Source organism: Macrotis lagotis, chromosome 1 (genome assembly GCF_037893015.1).
Source record: "Macrotis lagotis isolate mMagLag1 chromosome 1, bilby.v1.9.chrom.fasta, whole genome shotgun sequence".
Lineage (NCBI taxonomy): Eukaryota > Metazoa > Chordata > Mammalia > Peramelemorphia > Peramelidae > Macrotis > Macrotis lagotis.
In genome coordinates, this window is record NC_133658.1 from 824555868 (window position 1) to 824583028 (window position 27161).

General features: G+C 37.4%; 1 protein-coding gene and 1 pseudogene across 3 annotated transcripts in view; both read right to left on the minus strand.

Annotated features, from left to right (window-relative positions):
* Window positions 1-27161, minus strand: part of CAB39L (calcium binding protein 39 like) — a 90072-nt gene that overhangs the window by 9045 nt on the left and 53866 nt on the right. For all 3 annotated transcript variants that reach the window (XM_074217150.1, XM_074217149.1, XM_074217151.1), the window contains 3 exons: window positions 19044-19103; window positions 13476-13541; window positions 4360-4504 (listed from right to left, as the gene is read on the minus strand). In XM_074217150.1, the coding sequence (XP_074073251.1) occupies window positions 4361-4504; window positions 13476-13541; window positions 19044-19103 (270 nt within the window). In that variant the 3' untranslated portion in view covers window position 4360. The remainder of the gene's footprint in view (window positions 1-4359; window positions 4505-13475; window positions 13542-19043; window positions 19104-27161) is intronic.
* On the minus strand, window positions 23901-27158 carry LOC141508484 (high mobility group protein B1 pseudogene; annotated as a pseudogene).

Consider the following 27161-nt stretch of genomic DNA (forward strand, 5'->3'; position numbering starts at 1 on the left):
GAAAAATATAGATAACACTGACAAATGTGTTGTCAATTATGTTTTCTGCAACCTGGGCAAGGGACATTGGTCCTATATTTGTAGCTTATGGGAGATGCACTGTGGGGGCGATGATGAATAAGATAACAACAAAGTCACTAGAAGTAGGTGAAAATGGTCTAGCCATTCCTAAATAATCAAATACTATCACTGAGAGGTGAAAGCCATTTATTATATGCTTCAACCACAAAAATTTGGGGCTCAGGTAAAACGAAATTTACAAAACCATAATAGTAAACAAGTGGTTAATTATACACCTAAAACTACACCTTCTCAAGACATATGAAGAGGGTATTTTATATTTAGTCTCTCATCACAACAGTCTGTAATTTTTCATTCCTTCACCAAAAGGACATTTAGCACTTGGATTCAACTCAGTGGAAGGGATATTTGATTCTGGAGCCAGAGTTTAATTCCCAAGTCTGCTTTATGGGTTCATAATGAGGAAAAAACTTTGTAAATCTGAAGAGTGGCATATAAATATGAACTACTGCTCTAGGGGGGAGGCTGAGGCCAGGAGATCACTTGTGTTTGAGAGTTCTGAGAGCAAGAGAGCTAAAATTCAAAAAAAGCACCAATATGGTGAGCTAAGGAAGAGGTGAACTGGCCAGATAAGAAAAACACAATAGGTTATAGCTTCTGTGCTGATCAGCAGTAGAACTAGGCAATTTTGGCCAGAGCAAGAGAGAGAGAGAGAGAGAGAGAGAGAGAGAGATACACAGTCTTGGAAAATAAAATAATTTTATAATAAATAAATGGATGGATGGATGAATGGATGAATTAATGAATAAATAAATATGAGCTATTATTACTATTATTATTGCTTCAATACTTCAAAGGATTCATGATTTCATCAATGTAGGCATTTCATCCACTGGTACAGATTGTAACTTTATCCATTCTTGCTCCTTTGGTCTTTTTTATTTTATTTTATTTTTTTAGGCTTTTGCAAGGCAATAGGGTTAAGTGGCTTGCCCAAAAGCCACATAGCTAGATGATTATTTTGTTTGTTTGTTTTTTTTAGGTTTTTGCAAGGCAGTGGGGTTAAGTAGCTTGCCCAAGGCCACACGGCTAGGTAATTATTAAGTGTTTGAGGTCAGATTTGAACTCAGGTACTCCTGACTCCAGGGCTGGTGCTATGTCCACTGTGCCACCTAGCTGCCCCTAGCTAGGTGATTATTAAGTGTCTAAGGTTGAATATGAACTCAGGTCCTCCTGAGTCCAAGGTCAGTGCTCTATCCACTGTACCACCTAGCCACCCCACTACCTTTGGTCTTTTGATGAAGCCAGCAATGTCAACTCCTTTGTTTGCTTCTGTAAGCAGAAACTCTGAGTCATCCTTCCATTTAGTTGGCTTCCCTTTGTCTTCTGTTTTAATTTACAGTGTGAATGTTAATATTGATAAGATTCAGTTTTTCTTGTTATGTCAATTTGCTGGATCACTGGATAAATATCTCATATTAATAATTCTAATAGTTAATATTTTAGACCATCTATAAATGTTGTGATTCTTAGCATCCTTTTACTCCTTTTTCTTGATATACTACTGTCACCAAAAAAGTGGAAGGATGCCATATGGGATTGAAGGTCACTTTATTCTGTTTCTTAGGTAATGAGGGCCAAAGAATTTATGCCCTCATGGCCAACTTTCTTATTGGTAAAGAAATTCTCTGTCCTTAGGTTGGTTCTCAGATAGCAGATTATCAATGGAATTGTCATCTTGGCATTTATCTTCATCTCCATAATCAATTGCCAAATCTTGCTATTTTAACTCTACAACATCTTTTACATTCAACCCCTCTCTCCTCTTGCACAGCTACATCTTCAGCTCAGGCAAGCCCTACTCCTTGTCCAGGATCATTGCCACAATGTGCTCATTGGTCTCCCTGTCTCATCTCTCCCCATCCTAATGAATCCTATACATGACTACTACAGTAATATTCCTTAAGCATAGAGCTGACAAAGTGTCTTCTTGAACCAGTGAGCTCCTTGAAACAGGGGATCATGACCTCTAGGATAAAATACAAATTCCCCCATTTAGTACTGAAAGCTCTCCCCATCCTGGCCCCCACTTCACTTTCCTTCCCATCATCTCAGAGGTTCAATGTGGCTAAATATTCATACCTGGGACACACTACACCCTCTGCTTACCTCGGCCTCATGGAGTCACTGTCTCCTTTCAGACCCACTTCAAATATCTTTTGCTTCTGCATGAAGCCTTTCCTGATCCCCCTACCTGCTATTACTCTCCCCCCAAAAAAACCTCGTTTGTATTTGTTTTCATTACATTTATCCTGTATGAACACACACGCACACTTTACCCAGTCTGATTGCCTGAAAGTGCTCACTTAATAAATAAATGTGGATTGATTGGACTATGTGCAAAGCCTTCCCCAGTTGGGGTACACTGCCTTGTCACAGGAGAGCCCAAAGTCTTGTCTTGGTCACAAGGGATCAGAGGGGGACTTGGTGGTGAGACACTGAAATTCTCTGTAGGGTGGGTGGTAAAGAATAGACTGTGGATCTTTTATTGGCCAGAAAATACAGCTAGGTGTCCCATTTGGCAATGGAATGGGTGCAATATGGTCTCACTGTTACCTCCTGAAACAATCTTTGAGTGTCAGAATCTGCAACTCTGAGGAATTTCTATATTGTGCAGGGAGAACCACTAGAGGGGTTTCTTTTACCAAGGCAGAGGACAAGAGTTGCCATGTGGCTTGGAAATAATTTTTCCTAAAGGAAAAGAGGTTTGGGGCGGCTAGGTGGCATAGTGGATAAGGCATTGGCCCTGGAGTCAGGAGTACCTGGGTTCAAATCCGGTCTCAGACACTTAATAATTACCTAGCTGTGTGGCCTTGGGCAAGCCATTTAACCTCATTTGTCTTGCAAAAAAAAAAAAAAAACAACTTAAAAAAAAAGGAAAAGAGGCTGGTCCTTAGTGAGGGATCACCTGGTTCATCACCAGGCACATTTTCAAATGCTGTCCGTTTGATAGGCTGTCTGTTGACAGGCCTAGAAGTACCCAGGGCCTGGCTTGGGCCGCAGGGGGAAGTAGAGAAGCATTTTCGATAGACCCAAAGAGCAGCTGTCTTCCTACTACTGATATAAAGGAATACTGTCAGTCTCAAAGAGAGTATGGTTAGACAAGTGCTTTGAAAAGCATCACGTGCTATACAAATTAAAAGTTTGTAAAATAGGGGCAACTAGGTGGCGCAGTGGATACAGCACCGGCCTTGGAGTCAGGATTACCTGGGTTCAAATCTGATCTCAGACACTTAATAATTACCTAGCTGTGTGGCCTTGGGCAAGCCACTTAACCCCATTGCCTTGAAAAATCTAAAAAAAAAAAGAAAAAAAGAAAAAAAAAAGAAAAGTTTGTAAAATAACAGAAACCAAGTTTTTCCTTAACCAAGGAAACCCAAAACAGAAGGACAATCTCAAAGATGGAAGGAAAAATTATCAAGTATTTCTTCAATAAATCTGTAGCTAGTCAGCTAAACATAGGAGAATAAAGAAAAATGACTCGGGTGTGTTGATGTCACAACATGACAAAAGGAAACAACCTAGGCCACAATAGTCAGCATCAGGTAATGAAGCACTTTGCTTATTACTTAATACTGTTATTGATACAGGTTTTTGTAGTACAGACTTAAGACTTCAAATCTTTGAAAGGTCTCCTGGACAATAAGGACAAAGCAGTTAAAAAGCCTGCTGGTAAAAATCTTTATTTGGCTAATAAAGACAAAGTCATGTTCTTTATAAACTACAGTACAACTTACTTAAGTTAGAGTCAAGGAAAAATTGCTATCACAGAAAAATAACTTCTCAAAAATAATGTTTCTAAATAATTTTTTTAAAGGTCATTTCTCAAATGTAGATTATCTGGGTTTTCATATAGGTATGTATATGAACCTCAAATATAACCTAGCAGAAAGGAAAGGATGATATGTCAGAAGCTCAAAATTTAGGTTCTATCTCCATCAACAAATGAATGATTTTGCAACTTTTGGGAAAATTGCTGCATTTAATTTTAAAATGTAAATAATTGTTAAATCCAAGACATTGTTAAAAATGAACCATTTTCTTGACTAGAAAAGTAGAAACTGATCATTGGAGGCGTTGTGAAGATAAGATGATTAGTATATATAATGAATTTAGAAAATACTGTGCATTTATTAAATGTTAACATCAATAAATTATAGAAACAGAAAAGATCTGGTTCAGTTTAAGGTTTCATTTAAGTCATTCAACAAGACTTTCCCCACCTCCGACATCCCCCCCCCCCCCCAAAATGGAACGCTTCTCTGCACTGTACTTTACCTTAAAGACGTTGAAATGCTTCAAACTGGATGTTTGGACTTTTGTCTCGAAGAAGATTCATCATTAACTTCAGATTCTCTGGCTTGCTGATGTACTTTGTCATAATTACAAAGTTGTGTCTGTCTAGAATCAGTTCACCTAGCAGCTACATTAAAAAAAGACAAATAAAAATAAGAATTTAGCATAAATACTTTATCTACCTTTTTTCCTGAAAAATAAAAACAAGCAAACAAATCAAAAACTACCATTTTAAAATGGAATGTAACTTCAGTATTCCTGAAGTAATTCATCAACTCAGATAAAGCATGTAGTTAGCTATCAATGTGTACTTTCAATGCATTGACTAGTTCCTGTTTTAATCTTCCAGGAGCCAGCCAAGAACCCAGTATGGCATCCAATAATAAATTAAATGTTTTATCCTTTATCATAATTATTTTATTTCCTTATTGCCTTCCAAATACATTTATCTAGTCTGGTCTTTCAGACTGGATAAAGAGAACAAGAGGCATACCTCATCATCTAGAACAAGTTACTCCATCAAAATTTCCTATGTAATTAATTTATATCAAAATTTATATCAAATGAATCCTACCATCCCTGATGATTTTCATTATAAAATCAAAAATTAACAACATACACCCTAAACAGGGAAGGAGATTCCTCCACCAGATTCCAAACCTTGTCTTTTACTTTTAAGTCCCAGAGTCCCCTCTATTTAAGGAGTTTCCTGTTAAATGTCATCAGAATGTCATTGACTTCTCTTAAGGTATGGACATGAATCATTAACTCCAGTTGTTCAACTCTTCCTTTATTTTAGCAAATAAGATAAATTTACAAAATATTCCCTAATATATGATATGTCTGCTTCTTAGCTAACTCATTTCTACTAAATTCCTTACAGAATCTCTTGTATTCTCTTAGCAAAAATCTGTAAGTATTTTTAATTTCTGTTTATAATCCCAGAGGTCATCTTTCAATTTTCTATTTAATATTTTCTGGTTGCTAACATTGCTAAACTATATCAAATAAAAGCAGTTAATAGTGGACATCCTTGTTTTTTTTTTAATTTTAAGGGGAAATTTCTAGCATTTATTCTCTGTTCAATGTTAATCCTGAATTTCAACTAGATCTTTCCTCCTATGTCAAGGAAAAGTTACTCGACCCAGAGTTATTTCCTCTTGGGTTAAGTTTTAGTAATTTAAATGATTTGGTAGGTACTTATTCATTTTAATTAAGTTACCTCCTTTATTGACATGCATGTAACTCAAATTAATTTTTCCAGTTTAAATTATTTTTTGTATTATTTTCTTAGTTCTCTTTTATAATCTTAATTAACATATACTCTTCAAAATTAGATTTTAATGATTTATTAAGTTTAGTACAATATTAATTTTTTTCTTTTCTTTTTATTTTTTGCAAGGCAATGGGGTTAAGTGGCTTGCCCAAGGCTACACAGCTAGGTAATTATTAAGTATCTGAAGTCGGATTTGAACTCAGGTACTCCTGACTCCAAGGCCAGTGCTCTATCCACTGTGCCACCTAGCAGCCCCAATATAAAAATCTTATAGTTCAACTACTTTTTATTTTCAATTTTTAAAATTTCGGTTCCTATAATTTCTTTTTCCTCTATATTACTTGATTACTTTTATAATGTTTTTAGGTACAATTTTTTTTTGCAAGGAAAATGGGGTTTAAATGGATTGCCCAAGGCCACACAGCTAGGTAATTATTAAATGTTTGAGACCAGATTTGAACCCAGGTACTCCTGACTCCAGGGCCAGTGCTTTATCCACTGTGCCACCTAGCCGCCCCTTAGGTACAAATTTAATTCATTTCAATCTCTTTTTCTTCGCTGCTTATATACATATGTATTAATTTAGTGGTATCAATTGATCTCTTAGAAAAGTTGTGGCTACATCCTTAGTATTTTGACATAGATTTATTTTGTTTTTCTGATTTCTACACTCACTCAACTGTTTTGAAAAAATTAATTTTAGTGTCTATGCAAATATTTTGTGTCTGTGCCTTTTAATTATACTTTTATTTATTTCATCACAGTACAATATGTGTAAAATTTCTACCATTTTATTTTTCTAATGGTTATTTTTCCCTATGTTCAAGATATTTCTGAATAATTCATATATATTTGAAAAAATCCTTGTTATTCCATTTTCCTTTTCCCCAGTTATCTAACTCTAATTAATTCAAGGCTAGTGATTTCTTAAGTGGGTTTTGTTTGCTTGATTTATGGCAGTCTGATGATGAAGTGTTACATTCATTATCAATTATCTTCTGCTCTTTATTGCTTCCAATAATGATTTTATTTCTTCCCTGTTGCTTCTCATCATTATGGAGTTATTCTTTATCTTCTCCAGTAGTTTGTAATTTTCTGAGGAGGAAAGTGGGTAAGGATGGTAAGGGGTATATGGTGGGGACATTAAAAGTTTGTCCTTTTTTCAATTTTTCTGAATATCTATTAGCCATTCTAGTGTTTTTTTGGTTTTGTTTTGTTGGGTTTTTTTGCAAGGCAATGGGGTTAAGTGGCTTGCCCAAGGCCACACGGCTAGGTAATTATTAAATGTCTGAGGCCGGATTTGAACTCAGGTACTCCTGACTCCAGGGCCAGTGCTCTATCCACTGCACCACCTAGCCGCCCCCATTCTAGTGTTTTTTAAAGCAATTCTCAGAGTGTCTGTTATATGTCACTAGCAATATATTTCTTCTGCATCTCTCACTTCTATGCTGCCCGCCCCCCCACATTTTTGCCTCCCTAGTTCAAGCCTCTCATAATCTGTACTATTGCAACAGCATGTTAACTAGGTTCTCCCTGCCTCCAGTCTCACCCCTTTCTGGTCCATCCTTCATGCCACAATCAAAGTAAATGTCTTTGAAATATGTTCTTCCTGGGCGGCTAGTTGGAACAGTGAATAGAGTATTGGCCCTGGAGTCAGGAGTACCTGAGTTCAAATCCGGCCTCAGACACTTAATAATTACCTAGCCGTGTGGCCTTGGGCAAGCCACTTAACCCCACTGCCTTGCAAAAACCTTAAAAAAAAAAAAAGGATGGGGGAAATATGTTCCTCCTGCTGAAAAATCTTCAAAGGATAAATACAAACTCTGCAGTTTGAAGTTCTTCCACAACTTGGCTACAATTTTTTTAAAGGTTTTTGCAAGGCAAATGGGATTAAATGGCTTGCCCAAGGCCACACGGCTAGGTAATTATTAAGTGTCTGAGGCCGGATTTGAACTCAGGTACTCCTGACTCCAGGTGGGTGCTCTATCTACTGTACCATCTAGCCACCCCTACAATTTTAATTTTATTCCATTTTTTATGCAGTTAAGATTGCTGCCACTCCTTCTAAGTCTCTTCTCTGGATCATTATCCATATCCTCTGAACTCCATGAATATTCCCCAAAGGCTGTGCCCAATGCTTTCTTCTCTTCTCTCTATCCTTTCTGGGCCATCTATTCTGTGCCCTTAGGTACAATTATGAACCCTACGTAGCTAATGTCCAGATCAATAGACCAGCCTCAGTCTTTCTCCTGAGCTGTAGCCCTGCATCACCAACTGTTCAATGGACATTTCTACCTAAAAGTCTTAAAGGCATCCTGATTTGGGATCTGGCAGATCCAAAAATAGATCATTATCTTTCTTCCATCTACTGTTTTAAATGAGAGCACATAAAATTACTTGCAAAAACTTTTTTGGATTGTAAGATAGAACAAAAGTATAGGAAAAACCCTAAGCTTGCAATGGGATCTATGTACTTATTACTGCCTCACATATGGAATACCTAGATGGGAACTGGGAGGGTCTCACACTCAGACTTTGCCCACTTTGATAAAAACTCTGAGAGTAGCCAGCATTCTAGTAAAAATCACTGCTAGATATTCCCTCCATCTGAAGGAAGACAGCAAAAGGAATGTTTAAGACAGTAAAGTTTTAAACTTTTCCCTCTTCCAATTTAGTCCAGTCTCCTTAGACTGCTCAGATAAATCCACTCATTCCCATTTCTTTATCTACCAGGAGAAAGAAATATTGGGGGAATCCTTTCAGTGTTTGCTGTTGGAGGAGGAGCTCCAGTCATCTTCTGTCCCCTTTGGAGACTCTTGCAACGTCAAGTCTTGAAGTGTTGGGTTCCTTCTAGCAATCCTGGCTTCCAGCCCAGGAAAGAAAAATGAAGAGGCCAACCCCACTGCAAACATATGATGGAGCCTGAAGTGGGGATGACCTTCCATCTTCTCTCTTGAAGCTGGAATCCAGGAGCACCTAAGGTGATCATTCTTAAGGAGCTTGATGTGGGCTTTGGAATGAGAGTTACCTAAAGATATCCTTTTTTGGATGGCAAGTGTATTGTAATCATCATCATCATCATCATCATCATCATCATCTTTAATATTGTAGTATAGTGAAAAGAGCACTGAACTTTGAGGCAGGGGATAGGTGGATTTAAATCCTTGCTTTTTTATGTGTAATTATATGAATTATAGGCAAGTCACTTAACAATCCTAAGCTTTAATTTTTTTCATCTGTAAAGTAGGGACAATATTTATACTACCTGCCTTAGAGGGTTGTTGGTAAGAATGTCCTTACCATAAGCCCTAAGGTGCTAAATGAACGTGCTATAAATATAATTACTCATTGAACCCTTAACAGTCACATTGACTGCCTGTTTAGCAAGTTTAAAAATGACTTTTCCTTTGATAAAAAGCTATTGTCTTCTCTGACTACATTAATTCTCCATTTTGGGGACATTAGTAGAGAACAGAGGTATCTTATGTGCTTCTGCAGGCAGACTTTGTAGTTCTCTGTGTACTTCTATCTTTCACATCCTTTATGATGCAGGGAACTAATTATCACCCTTTTACTGGGCCCAGGACATAATGAGAGTTCAATAAATGTTGCTGACTGACTGACTAACAAACAAGGTTTGTTCTCCTGTTGGTTCTAACCTTATAACCTTGACTCGTGGCTTCTTTCAGGATTATCTGCAATTCTATCCAACTGACTACTCACAGAGCACTGGGAAGGCAAAGAGGAAAGATCTGATTAAATCGGGGCCACTGGAAAATCATATTTTTGGGGAGGGTTAATTTCCTAGGAAAATTATTCAGAATTCATAGAATGTAGAGCACTTCAGAGCTTAAATCTTTGAGGTCATGCAGTCTAGAGGAAGGATTGGAAGTTTAGATCGGACTATCTGGTACAATCTCTTCATTTTACACAGGAGGGAACAGAGACCAAAGAGTTTAGGGGGACTTACCCAAGGTCAGAGAGATAATAAGCATAAGACATAGGATTTGAACCCAGGCCCTCTGACTCCACAACCCGTGCTTGCAATCTAACTCCATTCATTTTGCAGGTGAGGAGGTATTTAACACTTGAGTGATCATGTTTTAGAACCTTCCTTCCATCCATCCTTCCTCTCCTCCTCCCTTCCTCCCTCCATCCCTTCCTTCCTTCCTTGCTCTTTCCTTCCTTCCTTCCTCTCTCCTTCCTCCCTCCCTCCCTCCCTCCCTCCTTCCTTCCTTCCTTCCTTCCTTCCTTCCTTCCTTCCTTCCTTCCTACCTTCTTTTCTCTCTGGATTTCCTGGGTCTCCCCATCTTGCCTAGTACATCAGCCACCCCTATTCCACTGCTGATTAGCATGAAGTCTGATCAATTGGCTCAATTTCCACACATCTGTAGCAAACTTCACCTCAGCATCCTTAAGCTCAAGAAACCCCCCTGCCTCAACCTCCTCAGGACCAGAGGCTGCAGGTGGAGCTATCACAATCATTGCTCAATTGTTAAAGAGACAATCCTACTTCTGATTCTGTGATCACACCAAGATGGGGAATGCTGGGCATAGACATTTCCTCTCTCCATTGATGCAATCTGTCTCTAACTTAAGTGTCTCTGTTGCTGGGGACCCTGAAAAGACATGGGACTTGCATCAACTACAAATCTGGGGAGTATCCGAGGCAGAACTTCTCCTAGGTCTTCCTGCCTCCAAGGTCTGATGTTTCTCCAGGACCTCCAGCACAAAGCTTCTCATAATTCTAATAAGTTATGTCAGAATGATGAAAGTCATCTGCTCAATTAGGCTGTTCAAGGAAATAATTTTCTGGTTAATTAACTGATTAACTGAAAGATTTATAGGTACAAAACTGAACACAATGAAAAATGATCTTTTGAAGCAATGTTCTATATATTTTTTATTTGCTAATGTGGACTTTTCAAATTATAAAATGAGATCCACATACCCTTTTTTACTCTATATACCTTTCCCAAATATCATTTTATTTTCTCCTTCAGTTAAAATTAAAAAGTGAGAATTATAGAGATGTCTGAATTTATAAGCCTGAGATAGGATTTCTAGTCCTTTATATCAAATTTTATCAGACACCACCCCTTCCAAAAAGTTCTCCTCTCACCATCCTGATGTACTAATAATACATATATGTACTTATGCCTATTGAAAGTGACTTTCTTTTGTCACTCTGTTCCAAAACATCTCCAATGAACATTTACAGAAAACTCCTTTAATTCTCACTTCAAAATGAAAGACATTTAAACAATAAACAAAATCTTTATCTTCAAGTTTTTCAAACAGATCTGTAGTGTGACTATGTCCTACAATGATATAGCTCCCACCCATCCATGCCAACGCCCCGTGAGGCTCTTGCCCATGCCCTCCCACAAATACACCTCAAAGGGTTTTCCCAATGGGTTATTGTGCTCTTGAGCCCTTCTGACCTTTCGAGAATGCCAGTGGGCCAGGCACTTTCTCCATAGAACTAAACAATCTTCTTTTTCATTCATATATTTCTCTGATGATAATCTCTACTTTAGGACCTTTTCACAGTTCCTAACTTGTTCTGAGAGACAGTCTGTTCCTAGTCACCATTTGATCCCCTTGCTCTCTGAATGTTTTGGGTTTTGTTTTTTTTTTTTTTTTGATTTTGCAAGGCAATAAGGTTAAAGTGACTTGCCCTAGGTCACACAACTAGGTGATTATTAAGTATCTGAGGCTGGGTTTGAACTCAGGTCCTCCTGACTCCAGGGCCAGTGCTCTACCCATTGCACCACCTACCTGCCCCACCTTGCTCTCTGAATGATATGGATTTAAAACTTTTAAGACACTTTTGGTTCCTTAACTTTATAGCCATACTGTAGCACTGGTAGAATATTAGTAATGAAAATATGGGTCTTTGTTTCAGGAAGATTTGCGGTTATTGAAAGAATTCTTCAACTTCCAAAATGCAATCGAGAGCCACATTTCTTTCTATTTAATCACAGGTCAATTCATTGCTGATTTTCAATGTAGGAAATGCACACATATGTTCACATTTGCACTCACGTGTAACTGCACCCACAGATTGATCAGTTTTATAAATCATCCTTCTAAATGTTATGTCATTATCTGAACAAAAGGCATTCTTCACTCATTTAGTTTTTCCTTGGTTAGACAAAACTGTTTTGAGTGGTCGTGAATCTCATCCAAGTGGCTCCACAGTGTCCCAAGACTTAATGTAACCAGCATGATTTTATCTGCCAACAGGAGACCTGGAAGACTCACCATCATGGAAAATGTCTTCAACTCTGCACTGACTCTCATTCATGAGAACAGTGAACACCTTTGGTGAGAAAGTATCTCCCTGTCCTATGTCTCATTTTATATTTATGATGAGAAGGTTACCCAACAAGGCCATTTCTATTAATACATCTTTTAAAGAATATTATATTATATATACATATTTACATACATACATATATGTGAGACATTTTGAAAGAGATTTTAATATAGCATTTTGTTTTATAGTCAAACAATTTATACTCAGAGAATTATCAGTAGGATATTGTATTCTCCTTTTTTTTTTTAGGTTTTTTTGTAAGGCAAATGGGGTTAAGTGGCTTGCCCAAGGCCACACAGCTAGGTAATTATTATTATTAAGTATCTGAGGTTGGATGTGAACCCAGGTACTCCTGACTCCAAGGCCAGTGCTCTATCTACTGTGCTACCTAGCCACCCCGACATTGCATTCTTTACATCATCCATTTAACTGTGAGCTATTAAAGATGTCCACCATGAAATACTGATTACAATACTCTATTGCTTCTTTTTAATGTTTGTCTGTGTAGATGCTTCTCATATAAAAGTTCATACAGACGGGCTAGCATGCATATAGTTCACTCTTGCTCAGGATCCTTCTTTGGAGTATTAATCAAGTCCAAAAGTTTTCCCACACTTTTCAAATCTTTTTCTCTTCCAAACATCTCCTGAAGTGACTCCTCAGGGCCCTTACAACTGTGTCACCTCCAACATGCATCCCCTTTAGGTAAATTCCATCTATTTTTTTTCTGCTTTCCTCACTTCACTACTTTCACTGTGCATGTGGTGTTACATGGCAAGGGAAGGTAAATTAATAATGTGAAGTGTGGTGGTTCCAGTTTCCTTAATGGTAAAGAAGGCTTATTAAATAAACCTTTATAGACCTTTTCAATCTCTTTTAGGTTCTCCCTTCAATCCTTATGGGATGATTTTGCTCATCTGGGTCTCTCACTAACTTTTTTAAAACTTATGTTACCCTTCACTTACTTCTCTATTTTATGGAGCAAACATCTTCCACCGTCATTCTCTCTGAGACTTTACAAAGCAGTCTGTATAAACTAAACTTGATTAGTTTAAAACTGGCTTCCAGTTTTCTTCATTTGATAACTTTCAAGTTTTTAAGTGATGACTAAGTGATGACCACACTGATGACATGAAGGACTTTTTCAAGTATTTGTCCATTATCCCACAGTCAGGTGCTGGACAAAATTTTGAGATATGAATCTTAATTAGACATATGATATCAGATAAGAAAATACCTGATAAGGATATAATACAATAGAATATGATAATAATATAATAATTTGAGAGATATTCTACCTTCACAACTAAAAACACAGTATATCTGAACTTTGATGGTACTTGTTTTTAATCAGATCAGCACCCAAAATTTTTATGAAAGGAATAATATAATAAAATAAGATTATTTCTTTCAGCCTATTTGTTGAACTGTATAACAAGAACAAAAATAATGTTAGAAAAGTCTCAAGATACAAAGTTATACTTAGATATTTTATTTTACCTTTAAAGATTGTCTCTTAGTCACATAATTTTCAGACAGAAGCAACTTTTCATAGTCTTCAAAAATCTATTGAAAAAGAAAATAAATGTTAAGGAGTAGAATGAGCAGAAACTCTGAAATAGTAACTGACCAAAGTTACTTATCATTCAAAGTCTATTCTTTTCTTGATAAAATGAGGCTACTAGTATCTATCCCTAGGAATTTTTAAGGGCTCAAAAGAAATACATGTACTTAAAACATCTGAAACCCTCAAGGCACTATTCAAAGGCTCATTTAAACACAGTCACATATGCTCCAATCACTAAAGCCTAATACGAGATTTTCACATAGATTTTCATCATTTTCATTTTATACGAAAGGAAACTGAGGAATAGAGATTTTCAAGTAATCCAAAGTGATGCATTGACATAATTTCTTTTTCAGTCTTACAAGCAGGCTAGAAAAATGGAACAAATGCTCGTTCTGCTAAAAATTCATTTACACTATTCAGTAGAAATAACAAGTTTATTCATATTTTATACTGTTGCAAAGAAACTGGCAATAGGCTACCTTGCATCATTCCTATATAATTTACAATTACTTAGTTATTTTTAAAAGTATGAATTGTGAATCCAGAGGCAAATTAGGAAGCACATATTTAGTCATCCCCAAATATTTTCACTTAAGGACAGATATGGGATGTCCATTGCCAATGTCACTGGGATAGTTTAGGGATTTTCTACCACTACTAGAAGTGATTTCTACCTAGGGTTCCTAGGGAGTACCAATAGGGCCAAGACAGTGAAAACTGAATCTACAGCCATAGCAGCATTGATAATTCTAAGGCAGTCATGGTGGAAGTAGCTCTTACTGCTCTAGTTTAAGTTTTGTGGCTTTATGGAAAACCTGAGGGTCTTCCTGGGAACCAGGAGAATGTTGACAAAGTTATCTTATTCTAGCAATCATTTTTTGTTCTCTTTCTCCACAAGAGAAGCTAAAGATGCAGCTTCTGTCCGTGAATGACTGAATTAAATGCACTTATTAGGCACTTCCTACAAGGCAAGTGGGGAGGACAACCACAAAAATAAAGGTCAGAAGTGAGACATCTCAAGGAAGCATTAAAGGGCAGCCCTGGGGATGGGTGGTGGTGGACTGGAGCCAACTTGAGCTAAGTGATTTCATTTGGGAATCAGAAAATGTTTGCAAATCATGGCTTGATGGATTGTTTAGCTGAGAAAATGATGGAAAAAATGTAAGTAATGTAAATTAAGTTTAAAATGTATCCTGGGGTGGCTAGGTGGTGCAGTGGATAGAGCATCGGCCTTGAAGTCAGGAGTACCTGAGTTCAAATCCAGCCTCAGACACTTAATAATTACCTAGCTGGGGCGGCTAGGTGGCACAGTGGATAAAGCACCAGCCCTGGAGTCAGGAGTACCTGGGTTCAAATCTGGTCTCAGACACTTAATAATTACCTAGCCATGTGGCCTTGGGCAAGCCACTTAACCCCATTTGCCTTGCAAAAAAAAAAAACCAACCTTAAAAAAAAAATAATTACCTAGCTGTGTGGCCTTGGGCAAGCCACTTAACCCCATTGCCTTGCAAAAACTTAAAAAAAAATGTATTCTGCATACATTTTCCCCAGAGATAATTAGTTGTTAAACTCTGGCCAGTCCAGCCCTGGGCAGGCGGTGAGGCCCAGAGTCCTTGCGCTGTTTCAGCAGGTTGGGTGGTGCACCTCCGGGTCTCTAGCACTGTCATAATAAGTGCCTCATTCATGTCTGCTGATGGTAAAAGTCAGGCAGACGCTAAGGCCCAGAGAGCCCCCACCTCACGCCCATGACATCAAGCAGCCTGGACAACAGAGATGCCAGCAGTCCCCTCCTCTTGTGGGGATGGGGTCATAGTTCTCCGGGGGTGGTGTGGGGCTTGGGGAGATTAATATAGAAAGATAAACTATTTAAAGGAAACCACAACACAAAGCAACATATAATCAACTGTAATATTTGTTTTCTGCAACTGAATAGACTAGTCTGAGAATAAGAAGTGGAAAGACAAAGAGAGAAAGGAAAGATTTTTCATATAATTTCCCTAAAATCACCAGGATATTTATAAACATACACATATACACAATTATAATAATATGTATGTTATGTATGTTTATAAATATGTATGAGGAGTGATAGAGGGAGAGGGAGAGAGAGAAACAGAGACTGAGGAAGAGAGACAGATGGGGGGAGGGAGGAGAGAGAAACAGAGACAGAGAGAGACAGAGAGAGAGAGAGAGAGAGAGAGAGACAGAGATAGAGAGAGAGAGAGAGAGACATAGACACAGAGACAGAGAGTGAGAGAAGCAGGGAGAGAGAGAGAGAGAGAGAGAGAGAGAGAGAGAGACAGAGAGAGACAGAGAGAGACAGAGAGAAGCAGAGACAGACAGAGACAGAGAGGGAGGGCCAGCCAATTAGTAGCCAGAATTTCTGACCAAGAGATACTGTGTTTTCCTTTTAATCTGTGTATTAAAGTATAATTCAATGTGCTTGTATTGCTTGTGTATGCACAAATGACCCATATAACAATTTCTCTTTTATAAGATTATCGTCCCTTTTAGAAGTTGTCCCTTTTGGGGCGGCTAGGTGGCACAGTGGATAGAGTACCAGCCCTGAAGTCAGGAGTACCTGAGTTCAAATCTGACCTCAGACACTTAATAATTGCCTAGCTGCGTGGCCTTGGGCAAGTCACTTAACCCCATTGCCTTGCAAAAAAAAGTTGTCCTTTTTATAAAATCATTAAGTAAGAATTTTAAGGAAATCATGCTTTAAGTGTTTTGTCTCTGACAATGCAAAGTGTGCCAGAACTTAAGGAACTTGGCAAGGAACACATTTTTCTATCGTCTTCCTCAAACTTTTACTTTCTTCTGAGCAAAGTGCTTTATAAGCCACAGAACATGGACCAAACATGAAATATGATTATTATAGTATCAGCACTATGGATTTGGCTCCTGTCTTAATTTGTTACAGTACTTAATTTGCCAGAAAAAGTATTATTATAGGGTTGATAAAACTGCCCACTTAACAGGAAGACCAATTAAATATGATACATCTCTGCCATACTGTTTTGTAAAGGGAAGGTCTCATGACATTTTTGGTAAAAAATATTACATTATAGAAATCCAAAACATAAATTAATTTTAGTTTCAAATTCAGAGTATGCTGTATTTAACTAATTAAAATCACAATTAGATTTATTCTGAAGAATAAATAAAGCACAATAGGGATCAAGATACATGACACCTTTATTCTTTTTGAAGGTCTCTGGAAATAACAGTTTTATCTTCTGCTCAGATTATGGCATACCCAATTCATTTAACATTTTAGAGATTCTTTTACTCATTTAAAAAGTTGCAATTTATAGCACTTAAATTTTAAGTTCAGAAAGAAGAATATATAGTAATTACAGTAGATGATCTCTGAAAGAGCAAGAAAATTAAAACCAAAGATCAACAGGTAATGTTGGTTGCAAATGATCAAAATAAAAAAATACACATCTTCCCTTTCTCTTAGCTAATGATCACCTATAGAATTAGACAGAAGCATGCACCATTCACAACCAATTTGACTTTGTGGCTTGGCTTTGCTGTTTATATTGAAATATCTTGTGGGAAAATTTGAGTGTTTTTTAGGTAATATCTCACACAGCATATATGGTACTTTAAATAAATGACTGTCGAGTAGTAATGTCTGTTAAGACAAAATAAAATGTCAATATATATTATTTAAAATTTAAAAATATCTCACATACAGAATTAGGCTATGTTAAGTAATTATTCTTGGAAGAATGTGATGTGGTCTTTGAACTATGATCAAAGTTAAGTTTTTCTCTGTGAATATATGTAATTACTATAATTACCAAAGAACATTATTTTGAACAAATAATGAAGATACCTAATAGTTACAAAATATTTCTATTACCATAATGATTCTTTTTAAAAACCAAAAAAATTGTATAAGTTTTTTTAAAAAAGCCATTAAGCATGTGGTACCTCTGGTTTAGAAATCAGGTTTATAAAACTTTTATCAGTTTATAGGATTAAATTGCTAACATTATGTAAGAAGACAAATGCTACCTATTGAAGTTCTTTTTATAAGATTTATATGATTTTTGAACTCCCCCCTTTGTCCCCTTTTACAGCTTTCTAGGTAACACTCCATTTTCCATTAGTTGTGCTTATTTTCAACTCCATCAACCTTGGGTTCCCCTCTGCCATTAAATCATAAGATTCTTAAGGGCAGGATTGACTGTCCTTTTCTTAGTTATATCCCCAGAGTTTAGTATAGATCTGGCACAAGGTAGGTACCACTTAATAAATGTTTCTTGAATTAAATTGTTGGAGCTTTGGTTGGTATATAATCTGAGGAACCAAAAAACCTCCAGCAAGTACTGTTCATGTGAAAGATGGAAATTCAGGGTAGTTTTATTGACCCTTTTAACAACTGTCAGTCAAATAGAATGGCTTTAAAAAGGATGGAGACTGGCTAGTTAGACATAGTGGCCCATGCTTGTAAGCCCTGGTACTGAGAGGCTGAGGCTAGTGAATTGCTAAATTCATGTATTCTAAACTATAGGAGGACTGAAGCTGGTTGGGTGTCTACACCAAGCCTTGCATCCTCTGGGGGACAAGGGGTGAACCGGTTGCCTTAGGAAGGATAAAGCAGATTAAAGCTTCTGCAACAATCAGCACGAGGATCAGGCCCTAAGTGGTCAGTGGGCTTGTAGCCTGGGTGAGAGAGGGAGACTCAGTTTTTAAAAAAAAATAGAGAACTCCTCCAAAAATCACCCATTATGGGTGCAGTGAAACCTTAAAAGAGGACAAGAAGTTCTTTGCAAGATAGATAGTTTTGTCCTCCACTGAAATCTTGTTCAGTGAATAAGAACTGTGAAGTGATCCTGGGTTCTGAAAGGTGATTCAAGGGAAGCAGAAACACTGGCAAGGTTTACCAAGCTGGAAAACTTTGAAGTCTGGGTCCAGAAATAGATTATATACCTATAGATCAAGGATTAATCAAGCCAGGTTCAGAGAGGATCCTTACCACATTGGTCACAGGGGATTAATTTTTCAGCCAAAAGAAATTTTCACAAACAAGTTACCAAATTTCAGAGGGGTTGCCTTCTGCATTGGTGCAAGTAATATTCATACCAATCTACCAGTGGACATCCTGAAGTATTAGAAAAAATAATCACAGCCATTAAAGCAGGGACAGGACATGGGATCATAGGCCTGGACCTCAGGAGTCATTTAGTTCAACTCTTAACTATAAGAAAACTAGGTCTCAAAGTCATAGATGAAAAAGAGCACAGCCAGAATTAGAACTGAGGTGCTATAACTCCAAATCTATCATCCATCCCACCACACCCCAAAGAGGCTGTGACTTCTATATTCTACCTTTAAGATGATGAGATTTTAAAAATTTGGGGTAGAAGTTACGGAATGGGTCACTAGTTAGCCTCTCAGGAGCCTAAGAAAAGAAAATACATTTTCGATACTAAAATACACATTAAATACATTTTAAAGATTAAATACTGATCTATACTTACAGTGTCATAATTTTGTTCTAGGAATTCTGCCACCAACACCTTGTGTCTTGTCAATAAGTCCTAAAAAGAGAACGTACAGGGGAAAAATTATTGTATTTGATATATTCTATAATCATTCTTTATCCTTCTCAGACCTGAGCATCTTATTAATTAGCAACTTTAAAAAGTATAGGATATTTTAAGCTCTTTTATATTATCTATTTATACTATCATTTAATAACTTATAATATTTAATGTAGTCTATAGGTAATTAATAAAAAATGTCAAGGTTAGTTTAAGGAGTTTAAAAATTACAATAATGTTATATTTCTAAGAAAAAGTATTTCATTGGCAAAATCCCAAACCTAAAAATAAATCAAATGAAAATTAGGCAAAAAACCATATTTTTCCAAATCACATAATTGTTTTCTATCTAAAGAAAGTAATGTAGTATAGTAGACTAGATAGAGAGCTGATTTCAAAACTAGAAGACCTGGGCTAAAGTTCAAATCTGATGCTTACTTCAGGTTACCCTGACAAGTGAGCTAATCTCTCAATGCTCTAGGCGACACTGTAAGGCTACAAACTGCAGAGAGGTAACAAGATGAGCTGGTCCAGGGAATTTCCTCACTCAAAAGTTGTCTGTACCAGTAAAATCCATAGTTTAGTCCCTATCCTTAATTTATTACAATACATGATTTCCTCATTCCCATTTAGTTCAGAAAATATTTCTAAGGTTATCTAGATTACACAAATCACTATGCTTGCCCTAAGGGGGTTGTGAAATTTAGACGAGGCATTCATGAAACTTACAGTATATTAGAGATATATGTGAACCCAAGTGAAAAAGTTAAATGAATGTAAGGACTGAGAAGGGACATATAGAGATGTCTATAGAGATGCTGGGACAGCAGCTCAGAGAAAGCAGTATTTGGACTGGTCCTTAAATGATGGATAGGAAATCAAAAGGTTAGTTTGGGGTTGAAAGATATTTCAAATACAGAAAATTTATGTCAAAAAAAAAAGAAGAGAGAGGGGAAATTGTAAGAGATGCTTAAGGGATGAAGAATAGTCCAGTTAAATGGAACTTGGTCTCAGGAATCAATAGATTCACTACAATTATTTGAGCAATGAAATCTACAAATAAGGAAGAAGACAAGAAAGGATATGAAAGAAGTTTTGAGCAATAGTGTGGAGAGAGGAACCTATTAATAGAATATCTGCAATCTCACGGGATTTAGAGCTGAAAGGGATCTTCAAGTCTAGGAGCCTCAGCTGAAGACACTAAGACCTCCCAAAGAGCTAGTAACATGCCCAAGGTCATAAGGCTAATCAGAAACAGAGGTAGAGTGGAGACCTAGGACCCCCAGACTCATACTCTTTGTTTTCCACTTAAGGGGCTGCTGCAGAGCAGGCAGAGGGTCAGGCAGAGGGGTAGACAGAGGGGCTGGCAGAGGAGCAGGTAGAGAGGTTGGTAGAGGAGTAGGTGGAGGGGTAGACAAAGGAGTAGACAGAGGGGCAGGCAAAGGGGTAGAAAGAGGGTCAGGCAGAGGGGTAGACAGAGGGGCTGGCAGAGGAGCAGGTAGAGGGATAGGCAGAGGAGTGCAGATGGATTGTGAGAAAGGCTGTACTTGATGATGGCTGTAATAAGAGCAGAGAAATGGATAATAGAAATGATGATTTTATATAAAGTGTCAAACAGAGGTAAACCTACAGAAATAACTTTCGTGCTACTTAAACATGCTTTTTTACCAGGCTGTTCCCCTGGATTTTAATTTTTTAATTTTTAGGAAAGCTCAATGACATTTAAAATAGAAGAATCACTTAAGTATATGGCTGTATGGAAATGAGAATATTTTTAAAATAAAATTATTGTGACCACTGAAGGCTAAGTGGTTTAGAAAAGTTCTCAGTACAAATTGTTTTGTGCAGGTAGTGCTAGGGTTCTATTGAAATAATACCATATAATGAAATGAAAGAATTTTTGCTATTCTCACTTCATACTTCAACTGAATCCCACTTTAAACAAAATCTTTTAATAATTCTATTCTACCCTAATCCTCTCAATGAACTCATTAGTTAAATACCCTGTCCTGTACACCTTGCACAATTTAATTAAAAAAGCATGAATCTTATAACCAGGAAAAATTCCAAAGCCTTCTTATTCTAATTATTCTTCATCTTTAATAAATGTCTAATTAAAAAACTTTTCTTGGGGATATGGGAAAAGGTAGGCCAGTGTCAAAATTCACAAATGTAATATATTAGCAAACAGGAAAAAAATGAATCATTTAATTTATATTTATATTACTCTGAACTTTCATTCCAAGTTGAAAATGATAATGTATTTTTTCATTTAAATGACACTTGTTACTGCAATGTTAAGTGTGCTGAACATCCAGACTTTTTCCTGTGAGGTCTTCAGAAATGCTTTGGAGGGAGAGCTTTACCTGGGGACCTCCCAGTATTCAAAGGGGTTTCACTTTTGGCTTGAACTAATTTCTGTTTTGAGGGATGTTCTTTTAGTCTGTGCTGGGAAGTTCACTGAGGAGGCTACTCCAGATTTCCAGGGACAGAAAGTAATTGGTGATGAGCAGCTCACTATCTTATAACTTGTAGCCAGCATCCAATTATAATAATAATAACTCCAAATCTTGAGTCTAAAAAAGATAAAGGCCCAAAGGGAGACTGGAAATACAGTTACTGCAAGTCAAAGAATAATTATCTATTGAAGCAGTGCTTGGAATGGAAAGGTTTTTAGTCATATCTTGTCATTTATTTCCCTTCACTCCTATCACTGAAGAATGCCTTCTTCTTATCGTCAACCCTTTGACAAGACCCTTGATCCCACCCTCTCTGATTTTCTTTAGCAGATTGCCTTTACTTTCATCTTCAAACTCTTTAATCTTCAATCTCTCCCTTACTATTGGCTATTTTCCACTGCCTTTAAACTTGCCTATGTTTCTCCGATCTTGAATATCTCATCCATCACTATCACATGATATCTTTTCTCTTCCTAAGTTCCTTGAGGAAGACATTTATACCAGCTGTCTCTTCTACTCCTCCTCATAAACATTATGCAGTCTGGCTTCCAAACTCATCATTCAAATGAAACTGCCCTCTTCCAAAGTCACCAATCATTTCTTATTTGCCAGATCTTATGGCCTCTTCTCAGTCTTCCTGCAGAATCATCTTTCCCAACTCTACCTCTTCCCAATTTCCCCATTACTGTCCAGGGCACTACCATCGGCCCAGTTACTAAGAATCAATCTTGGTGTCATTTTCAACTCCTTCCTTACCCTCACCTCACTTTTTCAGTCTGCTGTGAAACACGTTTCTATCTTCACAACATCACTCCCATATGCACCCTCCTCCTTTCCATTCACATAACTGCCACTCTAGTGTAGACCCCATCACCCGCCCTCCTGGACAACCACAACAGCTCTGTCTCATTCCAATCCATCTTTCACTCAGTGACCAAAATGATTTCCCCAAAGTTCCAGTCTGACTAGATCACCTCTTTTTTCAGTAATCTCCACTGATTGCCCAGTACTAGCATGATAAACCCATATACCCACGATCCCATAGAAAGTCTTTTGCCTTTCAAAGTCATTCACAGTCTTGCCCCTTCTACTCTCTCCTGTCACCCTACCCTTTATTTCCTGCCACACTCTCCTACCCAGGTACACCAGCTTGCCTCCTGTGCCTCCCACAGAATATGAAGCTCTCCCAATTCTGGACCATCCTGGGAGAGCTACTCTGCCTCACTTGAGCCTTTTAGCTTTCTGTGCTTCCTTCCACTTTTTTGCAGCAGGCCTTTTTTGATTCCTCCTGCTGCTCATGCCTTTGTTTTGCACACGCGCAGTTATTTAAGTGTTGTCTGTACAGTTAGAACGAGATCCCTGAGGGCAGGGCAGTGCCTTCTTACCCTTCTTTGTATCCTCAAAGCTTAGCTCAGTGACAGTGCTTAGTACACTGAAGACAGACTGACTGACAAGGAGAGACTTCAACTATCATCATTTTCAAATTCTAATATTTTAGATATACATATACATATATATATATATATATACATGATCTTGTAGTTTATGATTTTATACCAAAATGATAAATATTTAACATGTCCAAGTATTGATTTGAGGGGAAAAAAAATCTAGATTTTAATGATCAATTTAATTAAGTTGGTCATTGGGGCAGCTGGGTGGCACAGTAGATAGAGCACTGGCCCTGGAATCAGGAGGACTTGAGTTCAAATCCAGCATCAGACACTTAATAATTACCTAGTTGTGTGACCTTGGGCAAGTCACTTCACCCCATTGCCTTGAAAAAAAAGCCAAAAGAAAAAAAAAGCTGATCATGTGTTTTTCTGTCTTGATAACTGTGTAGTAATAACTCCCATTCTGACATTCAGAAATTTCATTTGGTTTCTCTTCTTTGTGCTGTCAGCCTCTTGAAACACCTAGCTCTGGTTTACTTTTCCCAACTTTCAGTGGAGGGTAAATTATAAGACTAAGAGATTATTTAAAGGTATATCAATCTGGTATACCATAATTGATACTCCAAATTAAATTAAAGCCAAATGTGCATCAGTAAAATATAGCAACAGAACTTTTCTCAGGTTGACAGCCTCCTGGGAATCTCTTTAGGTCAACATATGTGAGACTAGTTAAGCAGCATGGAGTAGTAGAAGGAGCTCTGGATTTTAATCCAGGCTCTTTTCATTTACAAGATATATGAAATGTGTTTCATATCTCTAGACCAAATTTCCTCACCTGCAAAACCTCAGGAGGTTGGCCTAAATGATCTCTAAGATATCTCTTTGATACCTAGCTGTGTGGCCTTGGGCAAGCCACTTAACCCCATTTGCCTTGCAAAAACCTAAAAAAAAAATGTCTCTTTGAGTTCAAGATCCTATGATCCAAAATCCATTACTATAGAAAGCAACTGGAAACACCAAGACTAGAATGCCAGTCAAATCAAGTAAGCTGCTTTTGTTTTTTTTATTTTATTTTAGGGTTGTTTTTTTTTTGTTGTTGCAAGGCAAATGGGGTTAAGTGGCTTGCCCAAGGCCACACAGCTAGGTAATTATTTAGTGTCTGAGACTGGATTTGAACTCAGGTACTCCTGACTCCAGGACCAGTGCCCTATCCACTGTGCCACCTAGTAGCCCCTAAGCTGCTTTTGTTACAAATAAAGTAATAAAGCTGAACAGCAATTAAAATTCAACCTGGCTAAAAAAACAGGATAGCAAAAAATAAAAAAGAATATTTGAATACATGAAATATTTTAAAAATTTACATGAAACTTAACTCTCAATTATTAAATATACTTTCATCAATCATTTACTTTTCTGTTTCTAGTTCTATGGTTCTAATTCCTTATGAATCTTTCTTATAATTAGCTTTTTGAGGGGGGTGGAAAATAACCATTTCCATTACAGCAATGTACCATATGATTAGAGCATCTCTATTGAGGAGATTACTTCCCTAACTCCTTTGGCAACAGGACTTTTGCAATAAAGAAATGGAATCATATACCAGAGTCAAAATTTTATGCAATTAAGGTCTATAGCATTAATTTCTCTAAGATTGGTCTGTAGCTACACCAACTATTTTTGTTCTTTTTGAAATTAGGATGCTGCATATCTAGGTATCTATCTGTGTGTGTATTTTTCTCCCTATGTGTATGCATATGTGCCTATTTCTTGTCTTTTCTTCATAATATCTCTTGTCTCCTCTTCTCCTTACTGCTTCCTTTTGTTTGCTTCTCTTCCTCCTTCCACCCTTTCTTCCCTTTCTTTTTTCTTCTTCGTACCAGATCAGTCCTTCTTCTCTTAATCTCTAATTCTCTCTTAACCCTAACAAGCTCCCCACTTCCCTTATTTTCCCCTACCCCAAATCTGCCTGCTCCCCTCTCTTCCTGGCTCTGGCTCTTACTAGAAAGTGACCTTGAATAATTGACTTAACCTTTCTGACCTTTATGTTCTTCACTTGTATAATGACACTTGTATTGCCTCCTCACAGAGAATCATTGTGAGAATCCAATGAGATAATGCATGATTAGTATTCCTGTTATTCCTGCATCTTTCTTCTCCCCCATGCTTCCTCACCCTCTCTCCTTCTGGGCTTTTTTTTTTTTTTTTTTTGGCAAGGCAATGGGGTTAAGTGGCTTGCCCAAGGCCACAAAGTTAGTTAATTATTAAATGTCTGAGGCCACAAAAGCTAGGTAATTATTAAATTTCTGAGGTCGGATTTGAACTCAGGTACTCCTGACTCCAGGGCCAGTGCTCTATCCACTGCACCTAGCCACCCCACTCTCTCTCCTTCTAACTAAACCTTTGATCCTCCACCCTTTTCCTCTCTAGTCATTACACATCTTTGCCTCCTCTCAATCCACTTGGCCTTGTCCTCTCATAGCTTTTCTGCTTCTTTTTTTAAATTCCTCTCTCCATTTTTGCTCCTTCACAAAATTTTTAATAAATAAATTGTATTTACTTACAAGTATTCAGAATGTCACCAAACAGCTACAACTTTTTTTCTTTTTGCAATTATAGAGTGGTATTCAGTTAACAGAACAATTACTTCATATGCTGCATCAAAGGTAACTGAAGATGAAAATGAACTACATCCCCATATATAACTAATTTGTGCTGCACCAACAAGAACCTGCTTTAAATTTCCATATCAATTTACAACTCCCATACTGTACTAGGCAAAGTTAGTGGCTATTGAAAATACCACTGAAGCACAGGACTATCTAAAGACACATTTGATTGTGTACTAAACTATCCCAAAAACACACTTTACAGTTTAAAAACAAATCTTACACAGCCTTATATTTCATTTTTTTTCTTTAAAAGGAGTGAGTTATGTATGGGGGGGAGGGGTTAAATGCTTTATAGACAAGAAAAAACTGCTCTAGAACCAACTTATTAATCATCATCATCATCATCTTCTTCATTCTCCTCCTCCTCCTCTTCCTCCTCATCCTCCTTGTCTTCTTTATCCTCTTCCTCCTTTTTTTCCTTGCTCTTCTCAGCCATGACAACTCCTCCTTTTTACCCAATCAGGTTTTCCTTTAGCTCGGTATGCAGCAATATCCTTTTCATATTTTTCCTTCAGCTTCTTTTCATAGGGTTGCTTGTCACCTACAGCAATATTATTCCACATTTCTCCCAATTTTTTTTTGCCACATCTCCAATGGAAAGACAGGATGCTTTGATTTTTGGACGATACTTAGAACAGACTAAGAAAAGTGCTGAAGGAGGCCTCTTAGGTGCATTGGGATCCTTAAACTTCTTTTTTGTTTCTCCTTTAGGTGGTTTTTATTTTGCCATGTCCTCAAATTTTCCTTTCTCTTTAGCAGACATTGTCTTCCACCTTTCTGATCATTTTCTAGAAAATTCTCAGAAGTTCACAGAAGCATCTGGGTGCTTCTTTTTGTGTTCCTCTCTGTAGGTTTGCACAAAAAAGGCATATGAAGACATTTTCCCTCTCAGCTTTTTAGGATCACCTTTACCCATTTTGGATTACTTTCCTTCAGCAGGCACAGAGTAGCCCAGTGCCCTTCCAGCTCTTACTTGCCCCGGCACTGTCTCTATCGAGCTCAATGTACTACTGCTCCTTCACAATTTTTTAAACTATTAATGATTCTTTTCTGGAGCCATGAATCCCGCCCATAAGTCTATATAACAATGACAAACAAGCCATGGCTACATTCCCATGTTCACCCCAGTTCATAGTTTAGAGAACAAAACAACTGAATGATTGTTTTGAAGTAGTTAAACCCTGGTTATTCCTACTAACAGCTCTATGGATATTATGTGTTTACTATAAGCATGATGGGAACTGGAACCACTGAGAAGAGGGAATCCCAGGACCAATAAAATGAGAAGAAAGGAGAGGTTTTTGAAGACCAGTAAAAATGTGCTTCAGACCAGCACATAAGATAAAAGTCTGAAAAATATCATCTATAAAGATACATTTACAAAATGGTCAGCTCAGATCAGAGGTACAATCTCTGTATCAGGAACAGGTTCTCCCCACCATGTGTGAAGTCCTCTAGATTAGAAAAATTGACACTTGGGTTCCCAGCTTTAGCTCTTACTGCCAGAGGTAACCATGACAGGTAGAAGCAAAA